The 22,066-nt window shown below is 43.5% G+C and overlaps 1 protein-coding gene across 3 annotated transcripts in view; it reads right to left on the bottom strand.

Moving 5' to 3' along the window:
- Positions 1 to 2,754: 2,754 nt before the first annotated feature.
- The window catches only part of ATP6V0A4 (ATPase H+ transporting V0 subunit a4), a 32,034-nt gene continuing 12,722 nt past the window's right edge, over positions 2,755 to 22,066 (bottom strand). For all 3 annotated transcript variants that reach the window (XM_071551101.1, XM_071551103.1, XM_071551104.1), the window contains exons 10-21: positions 20,974 to 21,186; positions 20,421 to 20,571; positions 19,519 to 19,658; positions 19,052 to 19,209; positions 18,495 to 18,588; positions 15,928 to 16,046; positions 14,808 to 15,024; positions 13,204 to 13,311; positions 10,487 to 10,621; positions 9,423 to 9,540; positions 6,880 to 7,051; positions 2,755 to 5,836 (exon numbers count right to left, since the gene is read on the bottom strand). In XM_071551101.1, coding sequence (XP_071407202.1) covers positions 5,743 to 5,836; positions 6,880 to 7,051; positions 9,423 to 9,540; positions 10,487 to 10,621; positions 13,204 to 13,311; positions 14,808 to 15,024; positions 15,928 to 16,046; positions 18,495 to 18,588; positions 19,052 to 19,209; positions 19,519 to 19,658; positions 20,421 to 20,571; positions 20,974 to 21,186 — 1,719 coding nt within the window. In that variant the 3' untranslated portion in view covers positions 2,755 to 5,742. The remainder of the gene's footprint in view (positions 5,837 to 6,879; positions 7,052 to 9,422; positions 9,541 to 10,486; positions 10,622 to 13,203; positions 13,312 to 14,807; positions 15,025 to 15,927; positions 16,047 to 18,494; positions 18,589 to 19,051; positions 19,210 to 19,518; positions 19,659 to 20,420; positions 20,572 to 20,973; positions 21,187 to 22,066) is intronic.

Here is a 22,066-nt window from a genome sequence, read left to right as displayed (position 1 = left end):
TCTGGGTTGCTGGGTTTGGCCAAACAGCAGTGACTGGGGAGGCTGCAGGAGGGGGAGAGCTGGAGGAAGTTAAAGGCCAAGAGCATCTAAGGAAAGATACAAAACCCCAGCTGAGGCAGAGGGCAGCATGAACACAGAAAGCATGGAGTTACAGCACTCACAGGCTGAATACCTTAAAAGCATTATACCTTGGTACAGTCACAAGGAGGTCATTAAGGGCTAATGGCAGATTAGTCAGTTGGGTCGCATACGCTGACCTTGCTGTTATAGATCATTACAGTCCAGCATGCAAGAGGATGTGTAGGGTATTGCTTGCATCTATCTCACAGTGTCCTCAGAGGCAGCAGTAGCTGTCAGCAGCACACAGTGCCACCAGCTGACCATGATGGCCAACAGCTAGGGACCATTTCAAAGTGGAACCAGGTCAACAGAAAGTACTTGGAAGAGCCCACAAGAATTATGTGCCGGGGTTGCAATTACAAAATCTGGGCACCTGTTCTTCTCCTTTTCTGTTCCTTTATGGTAAGGGACCTGCAAATATATTCTCCCTAAGTGGCCACATCATACTGTGTCCAGTTAAACAGCCACAGTCCTCCAAAAGCCTGTGCTAGGCACAGCCCAGGGTACTGGCAGGACAAGGATCATGCCCTGGGCCTTTGCCCAGCCATCCTGGTGCTGGGATATTCTGTTAATTTTTGCTGAGGAGTGCTGAAACATTTCACAGACACTTACCCACCCTGGGCCATGTGCCCCTCTTCTGGGAAGTACCACAACTCTTCCAGAAAAGAGGAGGGAACCCCAGTCCATGGTGCTGCTATGCAGAACTACCAATGAGGGTCAGGTGCTCAGGCTCAGGCTACAACACCCCACAGTAGCCAGACACCTTCAGAGGTATCAGAATGATATATAGTACCCAATGGGAGAACCACACTACCCTCAAATAGCAGCAGGTGAGCAAGTGGGATACATTCTCTAGCATGTCAGATAACACCATAAATCTTTGCAGGCACACTAAACCTCCTAGCAGTTCCTACCAAACCCAAGATTTGCTCATCCCACACCCAAGCCCATTTTGCCTTGATGGAACAGCTAGTGTCTATCACATCTTCAGGGAGTCACAAATTTCCCACTACTTGTATATTCCACTGAAATTACTAAATGCCAGTAACATAAGCCAAGAGAACAGCAGTGACAAAGCTGCTGCTAGCAGGGAAAATAGCAATCCTCCATCTGAAGGGAACAACCAAGAGGTCAGTGAAACTGCTGCTGGGGCCCACACTGGACGGCTGTAAGGCACAAAAGGCACACAACCTGCAACACTGCGTGTGACGCCAGCTGGGAACTTTGCCAGTAAAGTCAGAGACCTCCTCCTTGTGAGAAGTCTCCTCACAGGTGAGAGTTGGGGGTATCTGATCATACAAATGATTCAGATACCTCCACTACTAACAAGGCTTGATTAAATGTTTATTTATTTATTTAGTGAAGCTCTCTTACCTCTTCAGTGTCCCAGGCACGGAGGAGCAGACCTTTCCTCTTTTATGACTGCTTCGCTTCTACTATTTACCTTTTGCAGTGTTGGAAGTGCTGTGGGGTTGGGATCCAGCTCCTGGGAGTCAGGTTTCCTCCTTGCTGGGAACAGGCAGGTCCCTCTTTGCCTGCCTCCACCCCCCTGAAGTAGGTGCTGCAGGGAGGGTGCCTAAGTGCTGACCTGTGCTTTTCCCATGGCAGCTGCAGGTCCTTCACAGGTGTTTGTATTTGCCCATCCCTTCTTGTAAGGACAACCCCAAGGAGACAGAGGGAGGATGCTGGGGAGACATTCCTATTGCAACACCAGATAGATTTTAGCTGATGGGTTTCAGAGGCAGCTCCTGCAACATCAGTTTCCATGTAAGGCACTTTTACCATCTCCTGCAAAGCTGACAGCAGTGCCTGGACACTGCAGCCACCAGCCCTCCTCAGGCCAGATGAAGCCACCAGCACCATGCAAAAACTAAGGTCAGTTCATCTGCTTCATCCTTCTAAATTTTTGGACCAAGTAGCAAAATACAGGGAGCATTCATGGCTTGAGATGCCACATGAAGCCACCAGCACCATGCAAAAACTAAGGTCAGTTCATCTGCTTCATCCTTCTACGTTTTTGGACCAAGTAGCAAAATACAGGGAGCATTCATGGCTTGAGCTGCCACATGAGTGTTGTGCAGCAACTTTCAGTGCTATGACAGCTGTGTGCCCTTAACTAGGAATGTTATGTGTCTACCTTTACCACTCAATGTTTCCATTGGTATAAGCCAGCAGAGATAGTGGGTTGTTTTTGTCTTTGTCTCTTATGAGGGTTCCCAAAATCCTTCTGTTTTGAAATATGTACACTGAGCTGGCAGTAGTTTCACCAAAGTATGTAACTCCTACACTTAATCTTATGCTTCCAAGCATCTGGAAGATATTTGCTACCAGCCAACATATGCTGTTTCACAGTCTTATTTTACACCTTCTTAATAATATCTAATATTCAGATGTTCTTGGCATCTGCTGAATGAGATGCATGATCCAGGCTGCCAGTTCTGTACCATTTTGTTTTCATTGCAAATTCTGAGATAGTGTGCACAATCACATCAGGGCACAGATGTTTCAGTATTCCAGCTTCCCGGCACAGGAGGGAGAAAAATGACCAAAATACCAGTGAAATTCTAAGCTGTGAAGGTCTGCTTTCAGGCCTAGATGTTTTGGATTGCACAAAGTGATACTATGGCTATTGCATATTTTCAACAATCTCATATTTTAATTATTTGTCATGGAAAGGCAAAGGCTGGTCAGAGCAAACACAAATGGAAATGTCTACATGCATGAAAGGTCCAGAAGAAACAAAAGAATGAGAGCAAGAAGAAAGGTCTCCATACTGGCCGAAGACATGATGGAAAGCCATCATATGGGTAAACACTGAGAAAAGTGTTGTTTGCTGCAGGAGCCACAGGCTGGACTCCAAGAACCCATTGACTCCTAGAGTTTATGAAAGCTCAGTCCAAAAGCCAGTTCATCATCACCAGCCCAGAGGACCTAAGAGACTGGACAAGAACTCAATATCAGGCTTTCTTCATCCTCCAGATCACAAAATTGTCCTGGCAGAAGGGCCTAGATACACATGGCAAAAGTTCTCTTGAGAAGGAATAAAAAACTCAGGAAAGAATGAGTGTGGGTGACTGAAAACAGTTTGCTTGACTTTGTTATCTCTTTTCCTTCGTACATGGGCATTCACTGAAGTTTTTTCAATGTTTGTTTCCTACAAAATCATGTAAATCATGTCACCAGTTCTCAGAAACAAACAACTTCCTAGCAGTGGGATGAGCTTTGGGTCCAGAAGCACCAACACCACCCTGGGCACCAACCCTGAGTTTGCCATAGCAAGGCATGCTGAGGCCTGGCTTGGGTCGGGTCAGACCTTCTCCATCAACGGGGAAAGTTCCGATAAAGTTGCTGGGCTGTGGTACCAATAAGACCCACTAGTCCACAACAGTGGTGTCTGCTGGATCTGACCACACACGATGGATACACTCACAGAAGCAGCTGAAAAACATGGTCCCATTCACCTTAGCAGCTGTACAGGGAAATAGGCAGCCACTGCTCTGTCCTGCTCCAAAATTCCCCTTATCTTCTGCAGGAAAACCTTGGAAAAACAAGTCACTCACTAGAACATTTCTAGGTTTTTAAAGAATTCTTAAAAACAACACAGATGAAAGCCAGGGCTCTCCTCAAAGTGTATCAGTGCAACCCTGCCTCTCAGCCATATTTCATCTGAATGCTCCCTGATTATATGTGGGCTTGGTCTACTTGTGGAGTGGGGAAGTGCCATCCACCTATCACAAATGCTCAAGTGAGACACAGGCTCTCCTGTGTTATTCAGTTGCATACAGAAAGAGAGAGAGCTGAATAAGAGTGGAATTAAGCCCAGTGTTTGAATTGGTGTTCGGAACAGTAAACAACAGACCATCTTGTCACCTGCAGTGATCCCAGGATAACTTGTTTTTCTTGCTTAAAACATAAACCTCAAACAAAAAGCAAAACACCAAGAAGCTTTAAAAGGAACAGATATTCTGTTTCTGGTAATCACCTTCTCAGTTACATTGCAATCACATGGAAGGGCACAATGTGATTGCACAGAAAATTCATCCACTGTTTCATAAAGCAAATGATTTTCTCTGTGTTTGCTAATGCATCAGACTACTTTGGCATTTCATGCTGCAAGGCTGCTTTTCTCCTGAACAGGAATAAACAAAACAGGCTGGAAGGAAGAAACAAAGGTGAAGAGCATACACTGAGCAACTGACACCATCTGCAGTCATATCCATGTGGCTTTTGTCTGTATTGTAGGTTACCCATGCCCAAAGGACTGGTGACATGAGACCATGCTAGGGTCATGGATGTACTTCTGTGCCCACCTCTTCTCAGCTCCAGCTGCTGCTCCTAACCCAGGCTGTTGCTGAAAAAGTCTTGTGGCTCTGTTGGCAACCAGTGCCCAATGTCAATATGGCATCTTGAGACCACAAGGGAAAAATTGGAACACCTGCTTTCCCTAGGGCTATATTTTCTCCCCTACCACTGTAGCTGGAGGTAACTCTCAAGTCTGACTAATGCAGAAACATGACCTGTTGTGACTATTACACTGTGTGTCCTGCTGGGAACACTCCCAGGTTGTTTTTTTGGTGGAGCTGGATATCAAGGGTGTGAGGTTTGAAAATAAGGGCTTGTTTGGTCACACCCCACAGAAGGGAGCACTGTCCACTCCAAATCCATTGATGTGCTCTGTTTTCTTTACATACTTAATGGTTAAAAAACCACAGTCTGATTAACACTATTCAGTTGGAAAAACTAGTAATTCATGAATATTTAGGAAGATCACAGTACATTCATGCTTTAAATTCATGTCAACTGTTTTGATTCTGCTCCTCTTTCTGTTTATTAGATATTAGCATTTCTACACAATCTGCTTTAACAACCCATCTTGAAAAATACAGCACAGGGGGAGTTGTCTTAAGTCCCCAGGGAAAAATCAGCCAACAGAGTAAAATGGCTGCCAATGTGCAGACTGGTGCACTCTTTTGTTTACACAGCTCTAAACTAACACTTTTGGTAAGTGATGATGTGAGCGAACTCCTATAATCCAGTGCTGCCAAGCCCTGGAGAAAATCAGATAAAAAGGGGGTTATTCTAGTAAAGCATGTAGAAAATTGCAAGCCTGCAATACAATGTCTTTGATCTGGTTTGCACTGTATGCTAAATGAAGGCCTGCAATCTTGTAAGGGTCTTAATCATGTCATATGATCAACCACAGCTTGAAACAACAGCCAAAACATATTTTCCTTGAAAAGAAATACACCACAAACACAAGGCAGTAAATAAGGCAAAACACATATGAATTGATTATTAGTAATTGCTTTCATTCAAAAGCTGCATCTCTGCTTTCCAACAAAGCAGCAGGCAGCTGACTCTTTCAAATGCTGAGGACCAGGTACTTGGCAAAGACATCAGTGGAGACATCAAGCCAAGGGTCCGGCCAGTCCAGCCAATACAGTTCAGCTCTCAGCTGATACAGCAATATATTGGAATGTAGCTCCTACATTTTCATCTGCAGCTGCTCTTCTTTCAAGGGTCACATCCCATTCTCTTTCACCCCATCTACCCTGCTCTGTGGGTGAGTGGCTACAAGACAACAGAGCCTGGTCTCAGAAGCTAAGCAACAATGCAGTGGCTTCACTCGTCTGTGGTGCCATTGATGATGTGCTTGAAGGAGAATGGAGAAAATTTGTACCCCGCTCCCACGTAGAACTTGTTCTGGAACTCCACCCTAGGAAGGAGCAGAGGGAGACATCAGTGCTGCTCACAAGCAGGATCTACTGCCAGTCAAGAGGCTGAAACACGGCCGCCATGGAAGAAGGGAGGCCTCTGAGCTGGGAATGTAGGCTCTTTCTGGAGCCAGCAGTGAGACACAGGCAGCCCAGGGAGCAATCCGCCATGCATCAGCTTTGACTGTCTGTCAGTCAGTCTGGAAATGCTCATTGTGAGGCTGGTCAGCAGAAGCTTGCCTGTCCAGTAACCTTCTTCCAGCAACTGTGAGAGCTGGGATAACCACCTGTTGTTTTAACACTCTGGTGGGAGACAGAGATCTCCCTTGCCCTGCACAATGACAAGCATCTTCATCATGGTTTTCCTTGTCAGTGTTTGTGGTTGGACATTACATGATGAAAAAGACTACAGCTTGGGTGCTCAGGCAGGAGGACAAGACAGTGGTGGTAAAGGGTGTTTTGCCACCTTGGTCTCACTTACATACTATCCCAGCACAGTGTCTGCACTGCTGTCCTTGCCTGCACTGACATTCAATTAAGGCAGACATGAGCTAACTTGAAATTGGTTTGCCACAAAGCCAAACCAGCCTGGAGCTCAGCTTGGGCTGATGGCACAAGCACTGACCCAGGTTTTCATCAGGTTTTGCACCACTGACTGAGCTCTTGCTGCCCTAGGCAGTCGCCAGCTGTCTTGTTTGATGGTAACCTCAGGTGGGATACACAGCCAGCAGTGTGGCTGTGGTGCCTTTGGACCTTGACACACAGGTCAAAGTGGCCACAGTGGCTCTGCATGTTTACTTGGACAGAACTGCAGGTTGCCACTTGCTTCACATGCTCACAACCGGCACAGGCACAGGAGGACAAGCAGGTTGCTCAGAGCAGGGACCTCTTACCTCCCTTTGGAAGAGTCTCCCTCCCCTCACTCACCAAAAAGCAACTGATGTTCTAATGCACAGGTACCAGTACAGCATGTTATCACTGACTGATGTGGACACAGTAAAACTCCAGAAGACCAAGAAAAGCTCCAGAAGACCACACCACCTACCAGTGCAGACGCAAGGCATGCAGGAAGGCTGAGAGCCCCTCCATGACCAGCAGGATGGCCACTGTCAGCACTGCAAATGCTGCAAAGATGATGAAGATGACGATGAGGCCCGCCCAGCCACTGCTGCTGAACCCGTTGTGCATCACCATGGTCCAAAGGACCTCTGACAGTTCTGCAGAAGCAAACAAAGGGAAAACAGTGCTGAGAAACAGCTGTAAACAGACAAAGCATGCAGTCTGTCAGCTCACCAATTTTTCCCAGTTAGATGAATTGGGCTAGCATAAAATGCACATGACAGTGATGCCGAAAGGGTTTTTTCATTTTTCAATTTTCATATTTTGTAGATTTTAGGAACACAGTAAATGTAACACTGTAGATTTTAGTGAATTAATATTTAGCAGCTTATAGTATAAAGTCCTTCTATCTCTACCCCTGCTCCAGAACAGGCAGCTAAGATCTGCCAGCTATTTAGTCTCTTTCTCAAGGTACCAGATTAAAGAATATCAGAGAGAACATAAACATGGAGCAGTGTGACCCAAAGGCCTGGAGAGCGTCCAAAGAACCTTTGTGTGCTGAAGAAGAGGAAGTGGATGAAGACAGAGGGTCCCAACGACCCCAGCCCCAATTCAACAGGGGTGGGAACTGGGAGGGGACAGAGGTGGAACTGGACATGTAGACAGTAGTGATTGCATAGATTATATTATAAAAGCTATAGAACTTAGAGCTTGCATACACGTGCATCTATGTGTTCCTGGATGAGTGGGGTTGCTCATTAAAGTGCCTGCCCTTTATCTTATCTCCTACAAAACTTGGCTCGGAGTCTTTTTTACAGGCTTTTACGGCAACAACAGTAAAATAGACATGGCAGTATTTATATGTGGCCGCCCTGACTCTCCATGATGACCAGGGATGGAAAGTCAATGCAGATTGTTTTCCATTGCTCCTCTTCACTGGGTCAGAAGCTGATGGTGCTGTTTTGGCTTGACTTTGCATCACAAGTCCCTGGAAGCACGCTACCAAGACTGCTGTTAGCCTGTCATGATACAGTCATCAGTTTCATTTGCACTTCTTTACATGGCAGGTAGGCAGTATGTGCAGCCTTCTAGGACTGGCTGCTGCTAAATCCCAGTGAACATGATTGATTGACATAGTCAATACATGTGTAGATTAGGAGCTAGCCAAGACTCACAGGAGATATGTTTTTCCCATTTGTTCTCCAAACCACTTCTCTTAGGGTGTCATGGAGAAGCTGTGGTGGGGTAAAAAAAGAAGACAACTGGCTGGTCCTACCCAAGGCAGGATATATTAGTGTTTCGGTTTCTTGCCTGCTTTTAGAGTTGATTTTTTCCTGCACAGATTTATATCAACATTCACAGCAGTGTGATGTGTACTCTCAGCTCAATAATGTATTCCTAACTTAACTACTCAAGTCACACAGGATAGATTCAGAACTGAGAAATTTTCCTCTTGTGATACAGGCAAGGCAAGAATTTAGCCCAGCTCTTCTACATCTGGATGCTCCAGCCACCAGTTCAGACTCCCAGGGATCCCTTCCAACTGCTGCCCTCAGGAGAAAAAGAAAATCTTGTCAACGTCATTTTGTAATGCTGCAAAGGAATATGGTTGTTCTCCGGGCAGAATACATAGGACTGCTTTTTAGTAGGTTTATTTTATTTAATTTAGATGTCTGTCCTCCATGCAAAGCTAATGTGTATCAGCTTCCACTCAGCTCCTACTCAGCTAATTTCTGAGCTCACCCTTGGCAATCAATGGCACACCACACCACAAGCCCTCTCATTTTTGTTTTCATTTTTTGTGTGCTCAATTCTTTAGGGCAGGTGCAACTCCTACTCAGAGGCAGTACAGCAATATTAATAAAAAACATTTCAGAAAAATTACAGACATTGAAAATCTGAAGTTCCAGCCTGAGGCAGTTTTTAGTATTTGAGCATTTGTTTTTATCATAAATCAAGACAAAAGACATTGCAATGCTGAACATTTCTCATGGAATATAAAGTTCCATTGAATGTTGCTGGGAAAAATCCCAGTGAAAATGACAAATTCCAGAAGCTCTTGAACTAGATCTTTTCATTCTAGTTTGCTGAACAAAATCAAAATAACTATTTCAAGTAATTTTCATATTTGTCTGCATACCCTGAGGATATAGCGAGTGCCTCTTGGGAAAAGAAACTATGGCTCCCATACTGCCTTTACCTCCAGGGACTGCACTGCCCACTGTGCCACACACCACGAGGACTATTCCAGAGGGGTGGATACAGAGCAGTATGGGAAAGGGGCCCCAGCCAGCCAGTGCAGTCAGGAGCTGCCTCATACATAACTGCCAGGGATCATCCCTGAAAACAGAGGTGGCCACTGTCAAACATTTGGACTGACCTAACCTGAAGCAAAACATCTCAGACACAAATATCCACAAGAAGAACTTGGATTTCATGAAGAAATTTGCAGGAAAATTGAACACCAGCAGAAGCAGTGATCAGCACGGAGCTGCTGGTGAGGGGACTAACAGGCAGATGATCACTCACGTGCATGGGCCAAGCTCAGCGCCCAGAGCCGCAGGTAGGATGCTGTGTTGGAGATGCAGCCAAGGCAGTACTCAATGGTGTGGATAGCTTGGTGGACAAATATGTCTCCAAAATTAAACTGAAACAACATAAAACCAAACACATTTTATTAGTTCTTAGTCCAGGGCTTCCTGGATAACAGAGCAACACTCCACCAAATGCTCTTCATGCTCCTTCCTTTTCCTTGTCCTGAGCAACACAAAATTATTTCCCAGGTAAAGTGACTGCTCTGGAAAGTGTCAATTCTGTATGATCTTCCCATACAATCTCCCTGGAGAAACACAATTCTAGTGAAAAAAAGCTCATATTCCACTCTTACAATTTCAAATCTTTAAATGTCAATCCAATTGCTAAACAATCTTTGTATTTCTGATAGAGACATAAATCCTTAGATTATATAGTGGCTTTCAGACTATCTGCTTATGGGCATATACATTTTGGGAAATATCACTGAATAAGTGTATCTTATAATCATGAGTAAGCAAATCAGTGAAGATTCCCTGTGACTGGGAACAGCCAGCGATATCCACACTTGATACTTTTGATAATCCAAACTGCCAGAACACTTCCATCACTTTTTCCTGGGTTGCTGCCTACTGCAGGAGCTCTTGACAATGTCTGCCTAATGAAGACTTCTCCCTAGTCAACATTTGTGACTGCCAACTTTAAATTCTCCTTTGCAAAATAAAGGAAGGAAGACTCACTGACTCTTGGGGAAGGGTTGACCTTCTCTGGGTGCAATGAGGAAGTGAAATAACCACCTCTGAGAAAACAAAAGCTTGAGATTTGCAAAAGCTTGAGGTTTGTAATACCTGTCACCACCAAGCAAAACCAGAGGAAAAATTTAGAGGAATTAATTCATTGAAAATTTAAACCTTATTCTCTTTGGAAACACAAAGTATTGCAACAGCGTGTGTTGGCTTGTATTTAAGACGAAGGGCTGGCAATTGTGAATAAGTCTTCTGCTTCACTTTGTGTCATCTACTATTGTCTGTCTGGTTAATTTTCTGCCCAAATTTTCTTACCTCTTCATCATCACCCTCATGTCCTTCATGGCCACCACTGTGGTCTCCCTGGGAAGCTTGGTTGGAGTGATTGGTCTCTGGGACATCTACCTCATTTTCACCTCCAGGGTTTCCTGAGATAGCTTGAGAATGGATCTTTCAGAAAAAAATTGCAGTAAGTCTTTTGTGTGATGCTACAGACTGATACTAAAATGAAGAAGTCCATGGCAGAGAATTCCCTCAGTAACCTCATGACAGGATTATATCATCAACATGAAGACAAGTTCAACAATAGTCATCATGGACAACAGAAACTGAATATTCACATTGAATGGCTAATAATACCTAAATGTTTTCCATCCTAGAACAGTTTCCAGTGATTCCAACTGTTTTGTAGTTTGTTTCCAGTCTCTTTGTCCCCACCACAAGAAGATTCACTGCTTTTGGCAAATGAGAGAATTGAGGCACATTAAAGCTGATGATGCTCAGTAAGACGGGCACAAATCAAAGGAATTATAATCAAGGGAAAGAGCAACAAAGCCTGAAAGGATCACGTGACTTGATAAAAGTCACACAGTTCCTTGGATCCAGATAGAAATAAAATCCAAATACCTTGCTTGACTTTAAATTGACAAAAACCTCATGGCAACCCATTTTTCTCTCTAATTATTTCTTATAGAGATTTTCTAGAGGCCTAAATGACCTGATCTGAGTGTCACTCCAGAAATGACAGCACAGCCTAACAGCCCTACATCATATGACTATAACAGTCCTGTTATACATCATAACCAAATATGGACCTCATGACCTCTCCCAGGTTCTGCCCTGTCACTCTTTATAGCTTCCAGCATATTTCATGGGAAAGGTCTCATGACGACATATTGTTTCCTATTCTTATGGGTTTAGCCAAGTAGGCCAAGAAGTTAGGCTTTAAAGTTCAGATTAAGCCTGAAATTGTCAGATGACTTGAGCTGGGTTGAGCTAGCTCACAGCTGACTTCTTCCAGCCAATAATATTGTATTCCATACCGTACTACATCATCTCAAAGGGTGTAAAATCCAGTGTGTGGGAGTGGCTTAGTCAGTTCTGCCATGGCCGAGGTACAAGCCGGACGTGATCCAGCTTTTGTCTTGGAGCAGGCCTTGCTCCTACACTTGCTGCCTCTGCTTGCATTTTGTTTGCATTCAGGGAAGTAGAAACATTTCTGTTGTTACTCTTTCTGTTTCTTGCTATGTGTCTCTTAGAGTACTTACAGATCTACTGTAATAGACTTTGCTTTGTATTAATTGGGGAGTGGGAAGTTATTCCTTGTTATATATATGTAACTTGTGTAAGTGTGTGTTATATTGTAGTTTCCTCTTAATTTTCTCTTTTCAGTATAAATACATGTAGTTAGTTTCAGCATAAACCTGCTTTGAGGGTTTTTTTTTCCTCTCCCTCTTCTTTTTTCCCTTGGCTGGTTGGGGGGAAGAGGAACCCTCTTGACTCTGTCCTGGACAGCTGGCGTTTTGCCAGCTCAACCCAGGACACCTATTGCAGCAGTAATCACTGTCACACCCACTTTATCTTTGCTTTCCCTGAATGTCAGTGTAGAAAACAGACTTTGCTGCAAACATATAAATCTAGGGAAATGTAAGATGTGATCAGACAGCTAACATATGAAAACTAGGAATAGAAATATGGGGGCACAATAGGAGGGGGAGAAAACCTGTCAGATGTTGCTAGCATAGAAGCAGGAGATGGAGTCAGCCATGTCAAACTTTCATCCAAATCCCAGGAGAATGACAAAATAAGAAATTACAGCATAGAGGCAGGGCTGCAAAGGTCTCCTGGGACCTGGCTTTCAGTTATAGGTCAGAAGTGACTGGGTCAGAAAAGGTCAAGCAGCAGAACCAGCCTCTCTTTCTTCAAATGGAAACATCTGTGCCCTATAAAAGGTACTCCAGGCACTAACTCTGACTATAAAGAGAAGTAAATCTTGACAGACAAGTAAAGTCCTATTAGTGTAATAAAGGAAAGACTTAATGAACAACTGGGAAACTGCAGCTGCCACATTATGTGCTGGAGATCTGGGCAAACCACAGAGCCCATGGGAAGGAGGGTTCTGTTAATGTGAAGGCAATCACTTAGGGAAGAAAGCACTGCCGGAAAACAGGCAACAGCTTTTAAATCAAGCCTGTTGAGCTCTCCAATGCCAGGACTGTCAGAGATGCTCCATTTCTACAGAGTAGCTAACTGGTGGTTACTGGTGATAGTGGACTGACAACCAAGGTCTTTGCCCTGTCTTGGCTTTATCAGAACTTCAATCTTTCTAAACTTTCTTTGGTTTTGGATATGACATGTGGAAGAGCTTGATGTCAGCTTAACAAATAGGGCCTTGTGATCAAAGATCCGCTTCCAGGGATATGTTTCCTTCTCTGGAGATATTCAAAGGCTGTCTGGACACAATCCTGAGTAACAAGTTCTAGGGCACCCTGTTTGAGCAGGGAGGTTGGACTAGATGACCTCCAGTGTTCCTTTCCAAACTTAACCATTCTGTGATTCCAGTTTAGAGGGCTCAGATGTATCCATACACATGCCCTTGGCATATGTGGCATAAAGCCCACTTTGAATTAGTCAGGAAAAGTCTGAGATCAGAGAAGAGCAGAATTAGATCACTGCAAACAGTTTTGGGGGTCTGTCTCCTCATCTTTACCTTCACTCTACTGAATCACCCTTGACTGATCCTCATCCCTTACCATGCGCTGTGCTTTCTGGTGGTTGGCTCGGAGAACGAAAGGTTTAATTAGAAGCATCCAGGGAACAGCAATTAGAGCAAATATGACCAAGAAACTCTGCACTTCTTTCTAAGAGACAAAACAAGAACAAGAGCAAAAGGTTACTTTACTTTCTTTAGCCAACTACATTTATGATTAGAAATCTGAATCCATAAAATAGTATTTTTTTTATACAACAGTTTAACTCCCTGTTTGTTTGTGCATCCCTTGCTTTCAAGGACATGAAAATAAATGTATACTGCTTAGGGGTCCAGAAAGCACTTCCAGGTAAGGAGGGTTGGAGACTTGGAGATGAATGTTACTGACTTGAATCCCGCTGTCCAGTGTCCCAAGGGAATGTCCAAAATCTTGTGGGAGCCAGTCAGTCTGCTTTGCTTTGATCAGTGTAGAAATGCTGCAGTAAGAGCCAAGTCATTCCAGTCTTGCTCTGATTTGCTCTAGATTTTCAGTTCCAGAAGGGAATTGACTCCCCATAGCTTAGACTTGGAAACACCTTGTCCCTACAACATGAAGTGTTCATACAGTGCAGTGTGGCACCCTTACTGCTCTCCTAACATGACTATTTGTAATTAAGAAAAAAAAAGACAACAAAACTAACGAAGAAAACTCTTAACTACAACTTTTGCACTTTTTAAAAGCTGGCTCAGATCTTCAATCACCTCATACCATACTGCATTCAGATGACCCAGGTGGATGGCACAGACTGTTACTTGTGGGGCAAGGGGATAGGAACATGAGAAAAAAATTGCCATCTTGGGAAAACTTTGGGTTTTTACAAAGCAAAATGTTATCCAACGACTTTTTGAAAGCTGGGAAAACTGTGTTTTCCCAAATTTTCCCCTGAAGCTTTAACACAATTACTTGGAACTGACGGGCTCTCTACTGAAGTGCCAGAGTGTGCAACTGTATACAGATAGGTGCACAAACATGAATGGATGCTGCATTTTCTTGAAGATGCTTTGATGTTGCTGATGTAAAAGCAATTAAGAAAAAATAATTACATGTTCTGACCAAATAAATAGAGACGTTTTCTCTTAGAAGAAATTTTTTAACTTTTTCTTTTCTTTTCTTTCTTTAACGTGAACACTCTGAAGGAGACATTTCTGACAAAAAGCTGTCATAAAATCCTCTAGCTATTTCTATTTTTTTATGCAAAATTTAAAGTATTCAAGTTTTCCAAAGAAAAAGTAAGAAACTATGAAGGAAGGGAGATGTCTCTAGCACTGCGACCAGACTTCAGGATAACAAATCTGCAATACTCAGCTTTGCATCTCTAATCACCCTTCTTTCCTTCTTTCACCCAAGCTGTCTTCAATTGCATCATTATTCTTGTAAGGATGGCACTAAGAATGAGGTTTTCTCTGCATCACTGATTAATAACTTCTCTGTTCTACCTTCTGCAAGGCCAACACAAATACCAGAAGAATAAAATTCACTTCTATGACTGGCACTTGTGATTGAGATTCTGAGCCTGTTCCCCATATCCTTATGCCCACTCTCCACAACAAACTCTCCACTGCAAATACAAAACCATCTACAGTGGATTCAAGCTGCTTGATCCATACCTGATGCAGATACAATGGAGCATTTGAAGTGTCACTATAGTTAAAGAGAAACATGTTGATAAAGTGGATGAGGATGCTCGGTGCACTCTGGGATGAGTGGACATCAAAATGACACCATTTGAAAATAATCATGAAGACCAGGTAGCCAAAAAGTGAGATAATAAAAATCATCTCTGGAATGAATTGAAGGATAATGTTTATATATTTTCTGAAGTAGCTGGAAAGAATCAAGAAAGATAACTACAATTAATACACTAAGTATTAATACAAGTTTGCACCCAAGTATGGCAGTACTGTATACTATTTAGTCTTTGCAAAATTACCTAATAGATATACAACTGTCACTAGCCAAAGAAGTCCATAATTACAGGCTTTATCAGTGAAAGCCATTGTTTAAATACCAAGGCTTTGTTGTATTGATTCTCTTCAGATTTGACCTACCAGTATCTCAACACCTCAAAAGATTACTACATTGAAATAAGAGCCATTTTCAAAAAATAGCTAATTAAATATTATACCCTGAGGAAGGTCAGAAGCAGGTGTAGTATCAGTTTTGTTGGGGCAGTCCTCTCTGTCACCTGCAAACACTTTGTCCTTGAAGGTCACCACCTCATTTCAGCTTTGGAGAGTCTCTCAAGACAAGTGTCAGCCCCTCCACTCTGTCATCATTTTTTTTGTTGTTGTTGCAAAGTTCAGAGGCAGAGGTATAGACATGCACAGCCACAGCTCCTGACCAAAGGCCCACTAAGCCAGGTGAAACTCACACACACGTACTCAGAAAGATTTCAGTGCTTTGGTTTAGACCAGAAGAGCTTGTCTTTTGAGAGCAAAATTGTCAATAGTGAAAGTTGTTACGCATTTTTAACTCAGTTTACTTCAGTATTTCTGCAGAATCAAGAATATAAGAAAGTTAAAAAGACAGTTTATTCGAGAAAACCTCTGCAGTGTAATGGCTCTCCTTTGGACTTAGCACTGTACACCAACCATGGTGTGAGTCAGTCAATGCATGGGACAGTTCAAGTCATTGGTCCAAGATATGAGGCTTTCTTTGAATGAAGGACACTGAGTTAGTGATGAGGACTTGTGTGCTGCAGCAACAGGCTTGGTGAAACAAACTTACATGTGGTTGAAGAGACTGAGTATCACCCCAAAAATCATGTGCACAATCCCTATGACAACCGACATCTTCATTTTGTAGGAGTTCAGGAAAGTCAGCTTGTTTGATGCAACATTCCAGATCTTTGGAGACAGGAACAGAGAAAGAGAGAGAACAAGATTTTCAGGTGTTTGATCAGAAACAGACTTGCAGAAGCTGGTGCTTTGACACCATCAATTTACTCTTAGCAGTTCTTGTAAGAAGATAGCAAGGAATGGAAATCTATATGTTCTTTATAATACTTTTCACTCTGCCAAGCTTTTCATCTAAAAGGTATAAAGTATAGCCTTGTTTAATAGAGGAAATAACAGGAATTTAAAATTATTCTATGAGTTTGCTTCAGTCCTCCAAAAAACAGTGCAAAGGCTGGTAACAGAACCTCTCTGTGTCACTGCTTGTCCCCAGGCTGAGTCATCATCTTTAGCAAAGGTGGAAAGGCATGAGAAGATCCCTCCTGCTGCTACAGAAATTTGTTCCACCTTCACCAGAGAAGTACTGAGAGCAGATCACTTTCAACATGGGCAAAAAAAGTGCTCTTTCCAACTCTGTCTGTAGAGATCAGCTTATCACCTGCCTCTCTGCACTAGCTATTCAGTTATTTAGGAAAGTAACCATACATTACTTCTCAGTGCTGCCCCACAGAGCTTCAGGGTTGTTCTTCCTTTCTTCTAAAATTTTCTAGACCCCAAAGTCTTATGTCCTCAGAGACAGTAAGTAGATACCACTTTTCAAAATCTAAGTATAGTACCTCAACAGAAAGGAGAACAACAGGATTATTTGGAAGATGAAATAATAGCTTATGAACCTTTTTCCAACATATTTTGCCTCTTCTATGGCTACAGAAGACCCTGCATGGCTTCTTCATCTCAGGGTGACTCTTTTTTTACAAGATAGACTGTAGTCCCACCAGGACTTGCAAAATGCAAAGAGCCATTCATCCTTCTGGACTAATGACATGGATAGTTTTAACAGAGGGACACATGGGAGCTGATGATTCCAGTCCACCCCTTTCCTGCCAGCATTTGTTCAGCCATTCTTCCTTCCAAGCCAGGGGTCCCAGCTTCTTGAGCAGAGAGAAGCCAGGCTGGAAGAGGTAGTCTAAGTTAACCTAAATTAGGGATGTGTCAGGTTAACAAACAGAAAACTCAGCTTCTTCTGATGTGGCTTCCTGAACTAGACTGCCTACATCCTGAGCAGAGCTTTAGAGCTGAGTTTATAAAAAACTTACTAAAAGATCAATGTCTCTGAAAATCAGGGGAAACCAATGTTTCTTTGTGTGACCAAATGAAATGAGAGTGCATTCAGTAGGGAACAGGGGTTAGTTGGCTAATAGGAAGTTTGAAAGAGGAAAGCATGGCATTAACAACTGCATTTCAATACATCATAAACACAGAACCACAAGAAAAAGGGAAATAGGACACAGAGAAAATGTGGATAAACAAACTAATACTGGCATTTACTCCACACCTCATATAATAAATAGACTGCATTAAAATTGGGGCTTTGCATTCAAAGTAGTGAGGTGTCTCTGGAATGGTTTAAGTAATCAAGTAAGGAAACTGAGTCCAGTAGACTGGTGATGAAGTGGAGACTGCAGAACAAGACCACCATCCAGCTGAATCAGAGTTCCTTCCTTCTTACCATTTTGCTGCTGCCTGTGCAAAACTGTCAGCAATGTATATCCTTAATTGCTAAAGAAAAGCATCAGAAGGACTGCTGAATGGGAAGAGGGCGATGGTTAGTGAAGGTGTATTGAATAGCTTGGGACCTGAACATGATGTAAATGGTATGGAATAAGGGGTGGAACATGCTGGGTTTTTATTTGGGTAGAGTTCATTTCCCTCACCATGACTAGTATGATGCTGTGTTTTGGATTTGTGCTGAACCCAGGCTTGATAATATAGATGTTTGTGTTATTGCTGAGCAATGCTTACACAGAGCCATGGCCTTTCCTGCTTTTCATACTGCTGAGCTGGCAAGAAAGTTGGGAGTGCATGGGAAGTTGGGAGGAGACACAGCTGAGACAGGGGACCCAAAGTGACCAAAGGGATATTCCATACCATACAGCATCATGCTCAGTATATAAAGCTGAGGGGAAGAAGGAGGAAGGGGGGAGATGTTTGAACTGATGGTGTTTGTCTTCCCAAGTAACTGTTACATGTGATGGGGCCCTACTCTCCTGGAGATGGATGAACACCTGCCTGTCCATGGGAAGCAGTAAATTATTTCCTTGTTTTGCTTTGCTTGTTGTGCATGTCTTTTGCTTTCCCTATTAAACTGTCTTTATCTCAGCACATGAGTTTTTGAGCTTTTCCCTTCCCAATTCTCTTCCCAGTCTGACTGGTGGGGGAGTGAGTGAGCAGCTGCCTGGGGCTTGGCTGGGGTTAAACCACAACAACTATGTAAAGAACAGGCAAGGAGCAAGGAGTAAAAAACATGGCTTCAGGAGAGAGTGCAGGGAGCTCCTGATGCACCTGATATGTAGAAAGGATTGAAATACAAATTATCTTGGAGCAATTTAATTTAATTACCGGATCTATTCCAAATGGATATGGATTTCCAGAGTAGACTCCTGGGACTGCTGGATCCAACTGCAGCACTGTATTGTCTAGAAGCACATCCTTACTACAAGAGAAAAGGGAAACGACCTTTGCAGCTTAATCTCTTCATCTAAGCCTATGGTATATTTTTGTGAGACATGCTGAGGACAACCACATGGTATCTGTATCCAGCTCCAGCCTTTCTGTGACCTGTTGTCCTTCACTTGTGTGCACATGTGTGTGTAAATGAGCCCCACACAATGACAGTCTACATCACACTGATAATTCTCTACACATCAATCCTGGACACCTGCAGATCTTTATGCACATCAGTGCCTGAACAAACAGGCGTGTTCCCAGGGACTCTACATTTCCATTTCAATAGTGAGTTCATCTGTGTGTGTGTGTGTCAGACAAAACCACTGATTCATTCATGACTGCATCCACAGCAGGGAGTTCCTCCCTTCCTCACACAGGCAGTCTTTCTTTCCAAGCCTACGTGCTCCATTGGGTGTATTTTCACTTCTTTCCTACATTTAGCCACTTACTTCCAAGTGTTATTTTTAAACATGGGGATGATATGCCAGGAAGAACCAAAGAAGTTGAATGATTTGGAGAAGCAGTCATTGTAGATGAAGCCAGTATACATGGAGAATATTCCCATGAGCAGGATCAGGTAGCGCCCACTGAAAAAGGTGTTCCAGATCTGCAGGGGGAGAAGGCAGTGCCAGTGACCAAAGTACCCACAGGTCCATCAAACGGTGTGCCTCATCCAACAGGAGACACAATTGCACTACTCTATGTATATACAATTATTAATGGGAAACTTCGAGTCCTTTAGGTCCATCCAGGTCTCTGTGTATAAGTAGGCAGAATTATTTGCCAAGTCTCTACCTCATGAGTATCTTCAAAGGATATTCACTCAGCCTTTGGGAGGCTGGATGTCCCCTTTATCAAATGGGGCTGATGAGCTTTTACCTATGCCTATAGGGTGCATCGGCTCCCTGCTACTTACCTCATTAGTGCTTTTCTGGGCCAGAAGGCTCTTCTCATTAATGACCATCCAGAGCGCGAAGCCCAGCATGACAGCACCATGGCCGCAATCCCCAAACATCACCGCAAACAAGAAGGGGAAAGTAATGATAGTGTATGGAGCTGCAGGAAGCAAAGGATGAAAAGCTCAGCTCCTTCTAAACAAAAAGGTCTCAGCAGAGAAGCAGTCTAGCCCATCATGGCCATTCCTTACAGCTGCTGCCCTTAAAGGCCTCCTTGATCCCTCCCCTACTCACCAGGAACTCAGATCTAGTGTACAACCAGCTTTACCATCAGAAAAATTGTCCAGTTGTATATCCTGTATCTTCCTTGCAGTTCTATCCTTTGTTTCTTGTCTCATCATAATAATCACCATGTGTAGACAACTGCATTCTGTTTTGCAATGGAATGACATACTTGACGTTTACTACCATGTTTCTCAATCTGCTCAGCCTCAACCATCTGAGTTAATCTGACCCTTTTCCATCATCTCCAATTTCTAGGTTTCTGTTAATTCTCAGTGGTCTCTCTGAGATTCTATACCATTGTCGCATAATTTTATCAGGTCCTTTTGGCCTTTTTCCCTCAACACAGTGAGTTCAACTTACATTTGTCTTATGAGCTTGGTTCTTTCCCTCAGAGCTGCTACCTCACCATTTTTTTCCCATCCTGTATTTGTATAGTTCATTATTCCCATCACAATCATTCATTGAGACCAATAGCCAAATTCTTTGCCTTAGAAAACACATGCCTATGCAGCAAAAAGTTCCAGTATGGTTCAGTTTTCTTAATCAGCAAAGAGTATGTATTTTAAGATGGTGACAGAGCTCAAAGGCTTAACTTTGCCTCATGCAAGTGAGGTGCAGATAGTCGAATGTTTCTCACCTGGGTTCATCTCCCTGTAGTTGCCCACACCATATGCATCCACAATGTTCTGAAATCCAGCTGTGAACTTGTTGGTCCTGTTGAAGGTGGGCGGTGCCATCCTGGTGTGTATGGCAGTAAGGATAGGGGCAATTGTAGAGCCACTGCGCTCCTGCAAAACCGGTGACAAGGGCAGGCACAGTCAGAGTGGCCAGGAGAGAAAACTTGGTCCCACAACACCACAATCTGTGTCCGAGCTTGCACAGGCAGCAACATGAATTCTGGGCTCAGGAGTTTTATATCTCAATCCTTTTTCTAATATCCAGACCTTTCTATTTTCTGTATTATCGATTTGTTCAGGGAAAGATGCCAGTACTCCTGGCTCATGGACCAGTCAAAAACCTACTAAGATTTAATGCTGACCTTAAACTCCCTGAGTCCAAGCAATCATGTAAGCTCAATTTAAAACAGAAAAGGGAGCCCCACATTATGGTAACAGACAAGTTTGAGCGTATGTTTAATATATAAACAATTTGGATAAGAGCTTCAAGGACCCATATTGTTGGTCTCTTACCATTCCTTGATGGAGAGCTCTTTTTATGCGGTCAGCATCAGCCACTGGGAACCAGATCTCTGCAATGACACACTGCTGGGTGACATCAATGTTGCAGCAATTCAGGATGTGGTAGATAGCCTTGATTTTCTTAACTTTGATCCCCCAGGACCATAAGTTGGCTGCTGCCTCATACAGCAGACGTTGGCGGTGGGACTCGGTTTGTGTTATCACCTGTAAGCACAGCACAGGGGGCACTCGATATAGGGAAGCACAGAGGGCATGATCTATTCAGTACTTCATTGGAGAAGGTAAGTGGAAGAGGGTTACAGAAAGGGCACAATTTGTATGGAAGAGCAGGGTATCGTGGAGGGCATGTGTGCAGGTCTGGACACAGGAGCACTCAACACCAGGTGCACAGTTCTGCTCACTAAGGACTCTTCCTGCATGGTCTTGAGTCACTGTAATTGTAGAGAAGACCACTAGGAGTCATTGAGCTGTGGGATTGGCTCCTTATCCAGTTGCTAACAGACTGGCCACATCTCACCACACACTCCCATCCTGCCATCTCATGTTGGCAGCTCTATGCCACGAACTTGGGGCATATCACACTCATCAGCTATAGCTACAGCACATGGCGCTGGGACCTCCATGCATCATGTGGCCACTACAGTGCTGCTGCACAAGTGAACGAAGGAGATAATGTGTTAGGAAGATAACCTGTGTGGTCTGCAGGTGCTGAAGAAGTCTGGCTGCCCACGATGTTCAGGAGTGAAAGTCAGCTTGGAAGCAGACTTGTGTGCAGGCTTGGTAGTCACAGGCATCCACAGGGGGTGGCAGCAGGATGCCAACTGCCAGATGGGTCACCTCAGGGAAACAAGGTGCCCATTCCCTCCTGCCTCGGGACTCACTGACTGTCATGTGTGACAATACTTATACAGGAGTCCCTCCAAAAGGTGTGAAGTCATGATACAGTACATGAATATACAAGCTACTGAGCATCCAAAGCAACTGAACTTGTAGGTTTCAGACCCACAGTGAATGTTGTAGTAAAGAGGTTGGAGATTTGTATTCTGTAACAGCGGTCTTGGCTTTCCACTTCTAGTGTGACAAG

Source organism: Pithys albifrons, chromosome 3, assembly GCF_047495875.1.
Source record: "Pithys albifrons albifrons isolate INPA30051 chromosome 3, PitAlb_v1, whole genome shotgun sequence".
In the NCBI taxonomy this organism is placed as follows: domain Eukaryota; kingdom Metazoa; phylum Chordata; class Aves; order Passeriformes; family Thamnophilidae; genus Pithys; species Pithys albifrons.
Note: the sequence above shows the minus strand (reverse complement) of the source record. Positions and strands in the feature narration are given on the sequence as shown.